General features: G+C 26.7%; 1 protein-coding gene across 1 annotated transcript; it reads right to left on the bottom strand.

The window, feature by feature from the left end:
• Positions 1-1,762: 1,762 nt before the first annotated feature.
• LOC132939170 (ATP-dependent DNA/RNA helicase DHX36-like) lies at positions 1,763-10,269 on the bottom strand. The gene is made up of 18 exons (XM_061006202.1): positions 9,989-10,269; positions 9,307-9,459; positions 9,039-9,223; positions 8,818-8,969; positions 8,576-8,747; positions 7,032-7,212; positions 6,756-6,948; positions 6,411-6,585; positions 6,177-6,325; positions 6,023-6,112; positions 5,722-5,933; positions 5,567-5,644; positions 5,117-5,505; positions 4,872-5,057; positions 4,468-4,799; positions 4,081-4,387; positions 2,947-3,044; positions 1,763-2,132 (listed from the first exon to the last, which is right to left on the bottom strand). The coding sequence occupies exons 1-18, from the start codon at positions 10,035-10,037 to the stop codon at positions 2,066-2,068; spliced, it is 3,168 nt and encodes a 1,055-aa protein (XP_060862185.1). The 5' UTR covers positions 10,038-10,269; the 3' UTR covers positions 1,763-2,065.
• Positions 10,270-13,973: the final 3,704 nt, after the last annotated feature.

The raw sequence follows: 13,973 nt of genomic DNA on the forward strand, positions 1-13,973 counted from the left end.
TTAGCATAAGAAGACAGGCTCACTGAATAATATAATTACTCGGGAAGCCCTGTATACGACAATGTTCAAATATAAAAATATAAAATAGTAGAATGATTATTTTAATTACAACGCTGTACGCGACGATATTCAATATAAAAATATAAAAGAGTAGAATGATTATTTCAATTGAATCATAGATTAGCATTTTAGCAATACGCAGAATTATACTGGGAAGTCATAAAATGCGTGGGCTGGAACGATGGTCACACAAATCACATCCGTGAGCCGAGATACAGTATCTATAGGCAAAGGGTACGGGGAACTTCATATAAAAGGGAGCCCGAATCAGCCTGTTTTCAGAAATTCAGACGTGTACTACCCATTAGTGCAAGCACCTTCACGCCACTTTGTACAACATTATTTTGGACTTAGAAAATTATCGAACAATATAATAAAATTCATGATAAACAACATCTGTCTTTTATTTATTCATCAACCACGACTTCAACATAAAATAAAGTGTCTGCGACCTGCATCTATAATAACTTGGCAGCCACTTATCTACTATTAGTACTACAATAGTAGGTACCAAGCACCAAGATTATTACACTGGTAATGCTGGAAACTTTGTCATAGCACCCAGCATATAATAATACATTTATAAGATGGTCAAATTTTGTTATATTTACTGTGGTAAATGTTTTTACTGGTAGACCGCATACTGTATTAACACCAAATGTTTGTTTATCTTGAATTCAATACAATACTGCAGTAGTAAATTCATCTAGTTTCTGCACATTACAAATATTTAGTTTGCAAAGAGTAATGCATGATTGATTTTGAACTTCAGAACATGGTAATTAATTTGTAACAAACATATAAAATATTAAACTTAATTTGAACTGAAAAAAAAATGTATTCAAAAGTTTTATTATAAATATGAAACAATTTTAAATATACTACTTCAAAGCAGTGATGGTTCTAGCGTATAGGTAGGATAGGCAGCTGCCTGTACCAGATTATTTGATGTTCACCTGTTAAAAAGTTCTATATTGTGCCGTTTTGATAAGTAAAGTTAAGAATTAGTAGTTGAAAGAGAGAAAATAGTTTATTCATTTTGACACTTTGTTAAAATAATATTGTTTTTTTAACTTATCAGTTATACGTTGTTACTAATTTATAAGTACCTAATTTTTTTTTTATAGAAGTTAATTTATAAAAGAATAATTTAATAATATATTTAATATAAATCACATTGTATTTTGTTTAAAAGTATTAAAACAATCTACATTTTTTTGGTATTCATATTTGAACTGCAATGCAAAAATAAATTTGTGATTAGAGAGTTTAGGTTGTGCCTGTAGGCTATAGCTTATTTAAAAATATACATTTATGCCTGTTCAATATGTGTTTTAGAACGGCCCCTGCTTCAAAGTAGTTATTTAAAATAACACAATAACCATCCAAACATTCCAAACACTCACATTTAGTACTAAAACTAATGTACCTATAATAGTTTAAAGTTGTTAATTATAATCACATTAAGAGGCCTCTAGTGCCACTGCTATATTTTATTAAGTAATGTAATGAAATTAATAACTAAATTATTATCAATGTAACTATTGGTATTGTTATGTTGGTTTAATTGAACTGATGATTATTGATTTTTAATGTGAATAATTTACCACTGCTAACCGACAAACAAGTTGTACTGTAGTTTTAAACACCATGGAAATTGTAAACAGATATTTATGGAATAAGAGCATGTCATACTCTCAGATTGAGATGTAAACATAAAATTTATTTACCATTCTTAATTTAATTACTATAGATTAAATTATATAATCCATGTTTAAATATAAAATATTTAACACTATTAAAAAAAAAAAATACTATTGATTCTACAAGACAGAAACATCGTTTTAATAAAATATGATTTTGGACAATAATTACATTGGGACAGGGCCCCTTAATAAGTAATTAATTAAAAAACATACATATGTATTTAAAAAAAATTATATATCATAAGTTATTTTAATAAATTGTACAATATCAATAAATAAAAATGTTTGATGAGTTAAATTTAAAACATAAAAGGAAATTCTAATATACCAGGATGTTCTTCTGCAGAAACGAGATCAACAACAAGTCTGAAAAAATAATTTATGATGATTAGTGATTATAAACTATTATTAATATACAGAAAATATTTAAAAATTATTTAACTAAATGTATATATTAAGAAATTAAAGTTTAAAATATTTGATCAGGGTACTTAATTAAAAATGAAAAACAATTAAAATATATCAATTTTTAATCAACAAAAAAAAATAATTTTCTCTTAAACATAACATAATTAAATAATTAATCATTAAATCCAATAAGAATATTGTAAGCTAGGTAGGTTATTATATTTTTAACCGTGCACTTAATACAGATAATGTAATAAAATGTTTACAGTAAATGCAAAATAGAAAAATATTAAATTTGGTTTATGTCTGATCTTATATTAATTAGATATATTAATTCAAATAATATGGGGAAATGCCAAATAATTTTCAAACAAGATCCAAATGGGTAATGATGTTAGATCATAAAAAAAATATTTAACTTATCTTCGACAAAGTATAAACATTTTTAAACACATGTATTTAATTTAAATTATTATATTATTCGGAGTATTTCAATCTATAAATATCAAATGTCAACAAGTAGTTCCTTAGATATTATAATATAATCTAATAAACCTTAAATGCATATATTAAAAGAATAATTTCAAAAATGTAGAACTTTTCAATAATTAGTGTACACACTTAAATGGATCATCTGATATATATATATATATATATTAAGTTCTAATTTTAAATGTATGTACCTTAATAAATAGTTAATAATTCAATAAAATTGTTTCATTAAGTATTTAAATTTTAAATATACATAATTTGTAAATATTTTAATATTTACTTGAGCGCTTTTCCACTGCCTGAATTTGAATTAAAACTTATTTCTTCAGGATGCGACATTAAATGGTCAATCAACCACTTCAATCTATTTCTTACTTGCTAAAAAATGTAAAGATAAATAGTAATTAAAAATTATGTTAATTTGTTTGTGGTTAATATAAAGCCATGTTGAGAGAAATATTAAGTATGTAAAATATATTCAATGTGCCACTTTTAGTTATTTATGAATATAATTTAAATATGGGAATTATCCATGAGACAATAGTATTGATATTGAAATATTGAATTATCAAATACAATTGTTTTTTTTATTTTTAAATAGATAGGCATTATTTAGGATTTAAAAAGGATATTTCGGAAATATTACAAATGTGAAAATATCTCAAAATCACTTATTTAATTTATAACTGGCCATATAAGTTTAATTTAAATTTTATATTACAAAAGAAATTGTTTTTCGGCTATATTATGTCTCATCTTTAATATACGCTTATAACAGAATAATAAAATATACAACTGAATTATCAATTATAAGAGATTAGGTAATATTATGTATTTGAAAAAAAAACATGAATAAACATTATTGTTTAAATAGTCAGTTAAGAGGACTTACAGGTGTGTAACATACCAAATATAATGCTCAGAAGATCACATTTAGCTCTGTTAGTTTAAAAATTAGAGTGAATTTACCTGTTATATTTTAATTTTAAAGTAAATTATAAGTATTTTAAGATATACAAACAATTTACAATTTTAAAATAACTCGCTTTAAAATAAAAATATAATAAAAAGCCTATGAGATGCCCTAGATAATAATCTTAGCTTTACATTCTATAAGAGGTCAATTCAATCTAATTTTTAAACTAAGATTGCTAAACATGATATGCTGAGTAAAATTTACTATGTTATGTACTTGTAAGACTGAGGCAACAAATGTCTGTAAAGTGTCTTCTTAATTATTAGGACAAACATAATCATGTAATCAAACAACCAATAATTAAATAAAATACAAAAAAATAGTTTATTATTATTTAGTATCCAAATAATAATAAACCAATTAATCTAACACGATTCAGTAATGTGACATAATCATTAAATCTACAATATTATTAATAATTTAAAATTTTATAACTACCTTTACAAAACTTGCTGTTCTTGCACAACAAGTGAAATTTATTTGAGGGTTAAGACTAAATGTAACATAATCAGTTTTTTCACCAGTTGTTTTAAGACTTTTTGCAAACAGCACCACAGGAAATGGATAAATCATAGTAGTATCGTGCAAAAATATTGAAGTAGTCTTCAGTTTTGTGTGGTATAATAATAAAGGACTCTCATAGTAACTATCAATTGAATTCACAGATTTTGGATGAATTTCAACTTTTCCATCTTCAGCAGTAATAAATTTTGAAAGTTTACGGCCATTCGTTTTAATTTTAGGGCTTTAAAATAATTATTATTATCTTATAATAGTATATAATATATGATTTTAAAAACATTATTAATAATTGTTTTTACTTACTTAGAAACAGCAATATTGGGACACAAACCAGCAGCAAGAACACACTTCAAAAGCTTAACATTGTTTGAATTCTGGTTGTATTCAGAATCGGTATAACTGGAAGTTTTAATGAATCCCAGATCACATAAATACTTTGCGTATTGTGATTTTAATTCATGCAACATATTCATTGTATTATACATGAGGAAATTGTCTCTGCAAAAATCCCATGCTCTGTTCTCTTGTTTTGCTAGTAAAAATTTGCTCATCGCTCTTGTGACCATAAGATGATCACTTTGATGACCTTCATCCATTTCTTTTTTTATTTCACGACATTGGTATTCCTTGTTTGCCTGTATAATTGAAAATATTTTTAACATGTAAGTATATGTAATACCAAATAATATAATCAATAAATTACTTACTGGCATGACAAAAGGATCTTTAAAATTTAAACTGGCAGCAATTGTCATTATTGGACTCAGGCAACTAAACATTGCACCTAGAATAATCATTTTACCTTCAAGTGGCCCGATTGGCAATTTTGCTAAATGAAAACCTAATGGAGTGAGATTTTCTTTCTCGTCCAAAGCATTCAAGTCTATCAATAGCTAAAAAATAAATTAATAGTATAGTACATCTACTAATATAAAATAAACCCATAACATACTTTTAAAGCTACTTCAAGGGCTTTGGTTTCTGGTGGATTCATAACTTTCTCCAAGAACGGGGTTACCATACCAACTTGTAATATTTTAGCTTGAAGTATTACTTCTTCTAAGCTTGTTCGCATCATCTCAGGCAGTACATAATCATTAAATGATCTTTCACGTCCTCTTGTATACAAATGATAACAAATACCAGGTCTTACACGACCTGCTCTACCCCGACGTTGTCTAGAATTAGCTAAGCTCACCCATTCTTCATTAAGAGTTCCAATGTTATTTTCTGCATCGAATCCTTTTAACTTCATCCGGCCATTATTAATAACATAAACTACATCGTCTATGGTAACTGAAGTCTCTGCTATGTTTGTGGATAATATGATCTTACGAACACCTATTATAATGCTAAAATTAAACAAAAATGCATTTAAAGAATTTTAACATTTAATACTTACCCCGAGGCGGTGATTCAAAAACAGATTTTTGAGATACAGTAGGTAACATGGAATGCAAAGGAATCAGTATATACCGAGCTACAAAATAAAAAATAATATGTATAAACATATATCAAAATTTTTATGAAATTATACATTTATACAATATACTTTACATGTATTTCCAAAGCCTTTATCTTTTAAAATTTTAGTCAGTTTTGATATTTGATCCCATCCAGAAAGAAACACAAGTATTGCACCATCATCTTTATTATTACAAATGTAATATATGAGTTCTAAAATCAATTCGTAATCTGTATCTTCAGACATTGGATTTTCCAACCAATTCAATATTGCAAAAGGATATTTTTTGAATCTCCTCATTTCACTACAAAATATTTTATTATTTGAATATTAATATTGATTATTTGTTAAAAATAATATATACATTAATATATCTTTTATATGCATACTTACTTTACATAAGGAATTACGAATTCAGTGAATGGATCACCAGGTTTAATTTTGCGAGATCTTTGTGTTGGTTTTTTAGGAAAATATCTAAACCTATATTCAGCAGAAATAAATAAAATTAATAGATATTAGCAATGATAAAAAAAATGTAACAAACCTATTTAATGTATAAATGTCTTCAAGGTAAAGTTCTTCAACTGGATATGTGAATCCCGGTATATTCAAAGATGGACAGTCATTGTAATACTTGGAAAATGCCGCAGCATTTAATGTTGCACTCATTAATATAACTTTAATATCAGGTCTCTGGATTAACAATACAAAAAAAAAATGTAGTACAATTTTAATAAAATACTGTGTATATCAATAAACATAATATGCATGTAATTACAACAGGTATGATGCTCTTGAGAATAGTTAATGTAAAATCACTAATGGTGTCACGTTCATGTATTTCATCAATGATAATATGCGAGTAATAATTTAAAGCTGAATCTCTTTGGATATGTTGAAGTAAAATACCAGTAGTACAAAACAATATAGATCCATATTCACGACCCAATTTTCTAAAATATAATACATTATTTAAGATATTAGTTTATTTTATTTACTTAATATTATAATCATGTACCTTGAAGAATAAATCATTTATAATAAATTAATATATTTGTATTTTCTAGTATTTCTCAACTTACACGAATACATAAAAAAATAAACTTTATAAAATATATCAAACCTTTCCAGCCTAATTTGATAACCAACACTGGCTTCTCCAATACGCTCAGCTCTTTCATCAGCAACACGTTCAGCCACTGATATAGCACTAATTCTTCTTGGTTGAGTACAAACAATTCTACACGTTGAACCACGGCCTGACATAATAGCATCATCAAGAATGAATTGTGCCATTTGGGTAGTTTTACCACAACCTATGTACAGTTTATTTAAAAATATAAATATATAATTGTATTTAATAGAAGTATTGATAGTTATTAATTTTTATAATAATAACCTGTTTCCCCACTTATCAGTATAACTTGATTCATACGGATGAGTTCTAAAATTTCATCTTTTTTAGTATATGAAGGCAGTTTTTTTCTGATTTCACACATAGATCTATACTTAGGAATTCTACGTTTATTTTCAAGTTCATTTCTCAAAAATGAATTTTTATGTTCATCATTTCGAAGTTTCTAAAAATTATATATTAGGTTTTTATTATTTTTTTTTTTAAACAACAATAAGTATAATAATTATAATACTATGTTAGGTATATTAGGTATTTAGATAAAAAAGTATAATATCTGTTAGTTAAGTAAATTTAATGTTTTTTTTTTATAATTAACTAAATCAGTTCTAATAACTGGTACTATTAAAGTTCTTAAGAGAACTCTACACATTCCATCTCTTACACTATCTTACAAACGCATAACATAGCAAATAGTAGGTTCTGTAATCTTAATAATCAATTAAATTCTGTTAGGGCCGTTCTTACAATGTCCGGTAAAGTTTCGCTTAACGCTAACAGACTGATAAAACATTTTACTACCGGCAGAATTCGGTCGGTTAAGTGTGGGTTAACTTCAACCGGACATTGTAAGAGCGGCCCTTAGAGTGTTTAATATTAGAGTGAATCAAATTAAATGAAACTAATATCAAATTTAAAAGTAAGAATATTATCTAGGGACTATCATAGGTTTTTTTTTATATTTTAATTTTAAAATGCTCATAACAGAATTAAATTGATTATTCATTTTTCAGAACATACAATTTGCTATGTTATGCGTTTGCAAGACAGAAATAATGCATGCGGGTGTTGGTTCCTCTCAAGTAAATATGTAAGTAACTGCTACTTCTAATACTATATACCATAGTTGATCACATTATTAAGCTATGCATTTTAATCGGACCAAATAATTTTTTTATCTTATTTAATAAGTTTAAAGTTTTAAAAATATTATGTAAGGTAAGTAACGATGCAAATGTTTTTATTTTTGTACTGTTTAAAATCGAGTTGACCACATGCACCTTTTGTGTGGCCCACATAATACATTTTATAATTTATATAAAAATAAATATAATCCATAAGGAGAACATTATTGTGCTTATCTTTAATGACATGAAACCAGTAGTTCTTAAATAAATACCTTCATGCACAATATTCTAGTTTTTGGTGTTATGTTTAACTGTGGATTGTAATTTGTTGAACATGTTTTTCCTACAAAATTAAAAAAATGATACCTACTTAACTATCTAAAAAAAAAAAATGATATACTTTTGGGTGGGTTTTGATAAATTTGTACTTATATGTTTTTGGTTCTTGATATTAAGGTAGCCAACCCCTAGTCTTATTATATTAAAATAAATTTCATTGTTACGCTATGAAAATTATAAAAATTATATAGGATATGCAAAGCCTATTGATGTTTGACATATTATGTAGAAAGAAGCACATCTTGGATTGATCAAGAGGCAGAGATATTATATTATAAACTGTAGTCAAATGGATTCAGGTGGCCACATAATAGGCAATATGTTAAAAGCTTTGAAACATACCATATTACTTTGAATAGATGCGACAAGATTTTCTTCCATAGATCCAGTAATGTTATCTAAAAACTTTCTTTTGAAATTTGAATCTTCCAGTTTTTTATATCTATCTATTATGTACTCAGCGTTTTCATCTACATCTTCATCTTTTAAAGTCAAAAGATTTAAAGCCCTATAACTGCATTAATTCATAAGTCATAACAATTAATTTATTAACACAAAATATGTAAAGCACTAAGTAAGCTTACTTATGATTGCTATAATCTTTTGTATTTAATTTGGAATTTGGTATAACACATGGGATTTGTTTAATGTTTTCATCAGGTATCGGCATTTCTTCTTCAAGTTGTTGAAACTGCATTTCCATACGACTAATTCCTTCAATTCTTAGCTTAATAAACTAAAGAAAAATAATTGCATGTACCAAAACTAAAGATTTAAAAGTTTGATGATTTTTAATAAATCTTACACATTTTCCTAGTTCTTTTTGTTGTTCTTTCTTTTTGGATTTCTGCCATAATCGATTTTGTTCTTTATGCCACATATCTAATTCACGCCCTCTTAAATGAGAAGGTGGCTTAACTTTAGGTCTAGCCATATCAAGCATTTCTTCATCCTCCATCATACTTGCTTGTTTACGAGCATGCCACAAGCCTGTAGTAATCAATCAACATAATATCAAAATAATACAATATATAATTTTGAAATATAGGTAGTCATGTAAAAACAAGTAATACCAATCTCTCGTCCTTTTAAATGTGAAGGATGAGATGATCTTGATTTTTGTTTATCGTTTGATGGTCCACCATTGTCCAGAAAAAAGTCATCATCATCACGATTACTTTTAGATGAAGATGATTTTGACTGCTGTCTAGATCCTTTATTTTTGTCTAAAATATCAAATAGTAATACTTATAAAATATAAATATATGTTTTTTTTTATGTAGCTGTACTTATTTATTTATTTATTTATTTATTTATTAATAAGTTTAACGGGACAAGCTATTTTACATAGGATATAATACATAATAATCAAGAACAACCATACTTATATTTTATATTATCTTTTTTACTTATATTATTTTTCATAATCATATTGATGAACATAATCATAGGTAGCTAATTTACTAAAAATAATTTGTATAGGTAGATTATTAAAAGTTTAAAAGTAATAAATCATTATTTCAGTGTTATTAGACTATTAGGTACCTACCATGCAAAGCAATATTTTATGTAAAAACAATCTTAATAAATATAGAGATTAAGCTTATGTTCAAAACAAAAAAAACTATAAACAATTTCTAAATCTGGAATAATATATGCATGCAATGGAAAATATATTTCATACAATTTAAAAAAAAAAAATTGTAATCATTACTATGAGATTAACATTCACAAGAGACAAACGACAAATATTACCTTTAGGCCCAGTTTGCTTATTAATTCTAAAAGGCTTCATTGGCGGCATCGTGATGAAGATGTTTAACAGTTGATTTTTTTAATATAAGTAATTTTAATAATATTATCACATTATTTGCTTAAAACAGGTAATTATTAAATACACTTTAAAATCTAAGAATATTTAAAAACGTTCTACCATCAGTTTAACGTTAAACAACCTTTAATAGTATAGTAGTATAAGTAATACAATGTGTATAATGTATAGACACAGTGTCACAGTCACACAAAACAGAGATTAAAAAATGGTCTTAAAATTAAGTAAAACAACGTTATCAATAATCATCATTATCATAAGTCGGCCGATATCATACGGTGTCGACAATCTGATCGACGATAATTTGCAATCGGGGTGACCACTACAACGTGTGTCAATAAAATAAAAATATATTATCTATGCATGTATGTCAATATTACTCGATTGTATATTTGTATCAACAATATTTTTTTCACAGATGCCTATTGTTATTTTTGGAACACAATATTAATAAATAATAATATAACCATGTTCTCGAGTCTCGACTAATGACCTTCTAATAAATGATAATGATTAGGGCCCGGATGTTGATGACTTTTGCATATTTTTTTAAAACCTGATTGACGATGGTTTCTTTGCTTAAAATAACATGTTTCAATAATATACGAATCAATACAGCTAATTTTTATTTTGTAACCATAAAGGTTTCACAGCATATTATTGTTTCTCATCAAAATGCAAAGAACATTGAGGCCCCCCCCCCAAAAAAAAAAAAAAAATGTAGATTCCAATAAATACAGTTATTTGATTATTTTAAAACATAAGCATAACTGATATTTGGCTTAAAATAAATTTAAACTAAATAAGTTAAAACTAAAAAAAAAATTTTTACAGTTCATTATATACTACTTTATTTTACAGATTTTTTTAACTATAATATATTTGGTAAGTAACCCAGAATGACTACTGATACTGCAGAATGATGGAATATGTATCCCAATGCTTGTGTGCTAATGGGATGTTTAATTGTATAATGACATTTTGCTTTTAAGTTATGTTTGAAATTTTATATCCATGGATGAACTGAAGCCAGTGCTAGAAATTGATCTTTATCGACATCCGGTTTACAAAGAAAAAAGGGTTATCAGTTTTGTAATTTGTAAACAATTCACCGCCATATAAAAAATCGTTCCCGCGCCTCTGAAGGTTCAAAATTCAACACGGCATTAATGGGATTCGATTTTGACTACATTTTCTACCAAAATAGACTTAAGTCATAGATAAATTAGAATTAAGTATTCTAGTCTTACCTAGTAATTGGATAACAATTCATATTAAAAATATTTGAATTTATCATAAAATTAACTTGAAATTAATAATATTGAACTAAAAGTAAATTAAAAATATAATAAGGTCGATTTAAAGTAATTTGTATTCAAAAATTATTGGAGAACTATTTATAATTCACAAAATATTAATACCATTAGTAAAAAAATTGTAATTAATATTCGTGTAGCGCGTTATTGGCATTTGCGTACACTTTCGGGAACACTCCATTATTTATTTTACTCTAATGATACATTAATACTATACACTTTCACTTAGATAATTTCCAATATTGAACATTTGAACTCCTTAAAACAAGTTGACTGCCATGAACATCATAAGAGGTGCTCACAATATGACTTTCCACTGTTACCACGCAAAAAATATAAATTATGTTTTTGGTTGCCACACTAATTTTGAGCAAGTAATCGGTTTATTTTATCACTGAGCATCAACCGGGATGCTCAAATGCTCAATCTTAATTATAAATTACTTGAGCATCAATGTGTGGGTTTTGTGAACCAAATATAACGCTCATGGCAATGGTGGAAAGTCTGCTAAATTTATTGTGGCAGTTAACTTGTCAAAAACGATTGGTAAGTAACGGTAACAAAATATCACCAACCACATTGCCTGAGCAAATATTTTAAAAATTCCCTACGGCGCTTAGGATAGGCAACTTAAAACCATCAATGTATATTTACTATATTATTGACGATTTAAGATGTTATATTATAAATTATAATATTATACTATGTACTTTTATTATAATTAATATAATATACAGAGTGATTCACCAAGCATGCTTATCCCCCTACATTTTTTTATTTAAAAATATATGTTATATATAATATTTCATAATCCTGGCTACGCCACTGAGTGTAGATAAGTTTCGATGAAGGGTATGGAGTGATACAGGAGTATCTACCCCTCGAAATGTTGGTTTACTACTTCACCCATCTAAACTGTAAATACTTATAACTATATACTAAAATACTTCAAATAATTTCCTGCTTTGGAATATGAAATTAAAATGAATGCTATAAATTTTAAAATTTTAAAAATGTAATTTTTGCCACAAATGTTTCTTTGTAACGACTTCAAATTATGTAAAAATAATAATTTCAAAACCTTAGGGTGAATATAAAACTATGACAACTATAAAATTATTGTTTTGATTTGTCATGGATCAATTAAATATAAATATTATGTAATAAATTCAATGCCCTTCTTTTATTATATAATATTATGATGATGTAATATGTACCAACAGTATAGGTCTTTATAAGTATATCTTCTAGTTTATAAATATTTGTTACGATGGAATTCAATAATTATGTAAAGTTTAAAAATAATTACTTATCAAACCCTGATCAGAATCGTTTTACTTATACAGTTTTACGTGAAAGCTTTTCAAATCAATAATATTAATCGTCGCATTCGAGTTTATAAAGTACAAGAATATCGGGACCTCAAAATCCCAACCATTCATACACTTGCTGCTCACTATTATAATTAATCATTCCACAAAAACACTTTCAATCACTCAAATCCTTAGGTTAGGTTACTCAAATCCTTTAATATCGCGCGAGTAATACACTAATATAATATTAATTATTATATAGTAGAAAAAAAGGTTATCCGGATGAAGGATATAATAACTGAAGATCTGGGAACAAGTGACCAACTACGAGACTTCTCCAATTACTGAATTACCGAATATTTCAGGAGGCACTTAAAAATGTTTTAAAAACGAATGAAAAATATATTTAGATCCAACTTCAATTCGTGTAGTAGTAATCAGTGACAAACTGTCAAAATCAAATTTGTACGATCTCAAAACTAAAAAATAAAACTTGCAGATGTCTAGTATTATTGCACTAAAATAAAAACAAGACATTTCCATTAATATGATATTATTATCTCTATATTTAACAGTCAGATTTGTCTGGGTGCTGCACCAAACAACGCAGTTTTTTCTTAATAATGTGCAATCTCCCAGGTCTTTATAATTTGATTTTCGGATGCAACAGCTGCTGTAATTGCGTAGTTCGTCGGTCGGACGCTGACAAAATATGTATAAATACCAAACATGTATTAGAATGGTATAAATATATAAATATAACATATAACTTATACGAGTTAATGCGTAAATGTGTGATACTGTGGTCGCCAATCGATCCGCGATTATGTTGTACATGATATTTTATTATGCGTGTTTCGTATGAGTCAAGTCCACGGACCACGATACACGCAAGGTCTCGCTAGTTTCAAGGTCGTGAATGGAGTATTATTATTATTATTATTTCAAAACCTAATAATTGGTAACATAATATTATAGTATTACGATCTTTGTTTGTCCTCTATAGAATCAAAAACTACTGGACCATCTTCAATAAAAGTTACATCAATAGATTCTTTAAGAGTTGGAGGGTGTTATAGCTCATTTATTCAACCCCTATTGTAGGTAGTAATAAGAAGGTTAACACGTTTGTTTTGGCCCACAAAAATTGAGTACTTTTTTAAAATTTAAATGTTACTATTGGTTATTTATTATATAATTACCATTATAATTAGTATAAACATAATATGGCATATAAAAATGGTTACAAATATTATATTTAAAATAAAAAAACATACTTA

Source organism: Metopolophium dirhodum, chromosome 2 (genome assembly GCF_019925205.1).
Source record: "Metopolophium dirhodum isolate CAU chromosome 2, ASM1992520v1, whole genome shotgun sequence".
Classification (NCBI taxonomy): Eukaryota; Metazoa; Arthropoda; class Insecta; order Hemiptera; family Aphididae; genus Metopolophium; species Metopolophium dirhodum.

Excerpts from the sequence above, each read along its gene's own strand:
- LOC132939170 (XM_061006202.1), bottom strand. The coding sequence starts at position 10,037 with ATGCCGCCAATGAAGCCTTTTAGAATTAATAAGCAAACTGGGCCTAAA. Across the intron at positions 9,460-9,988 it reads TAAGCAAACTGGGCCTAAAG|ACAAAAATAAAGGATCTAGA; the intron begins GTAATATTTGTC and ends TTGATATTTTAG. Across the intron at positions 7,213-8,575 it reads CATCTATTCAAAGTAATATG|AAACTTCGAAATGATGAACA; the intron begins GTATGTTTCAAA and ends TATAATTTTTAG.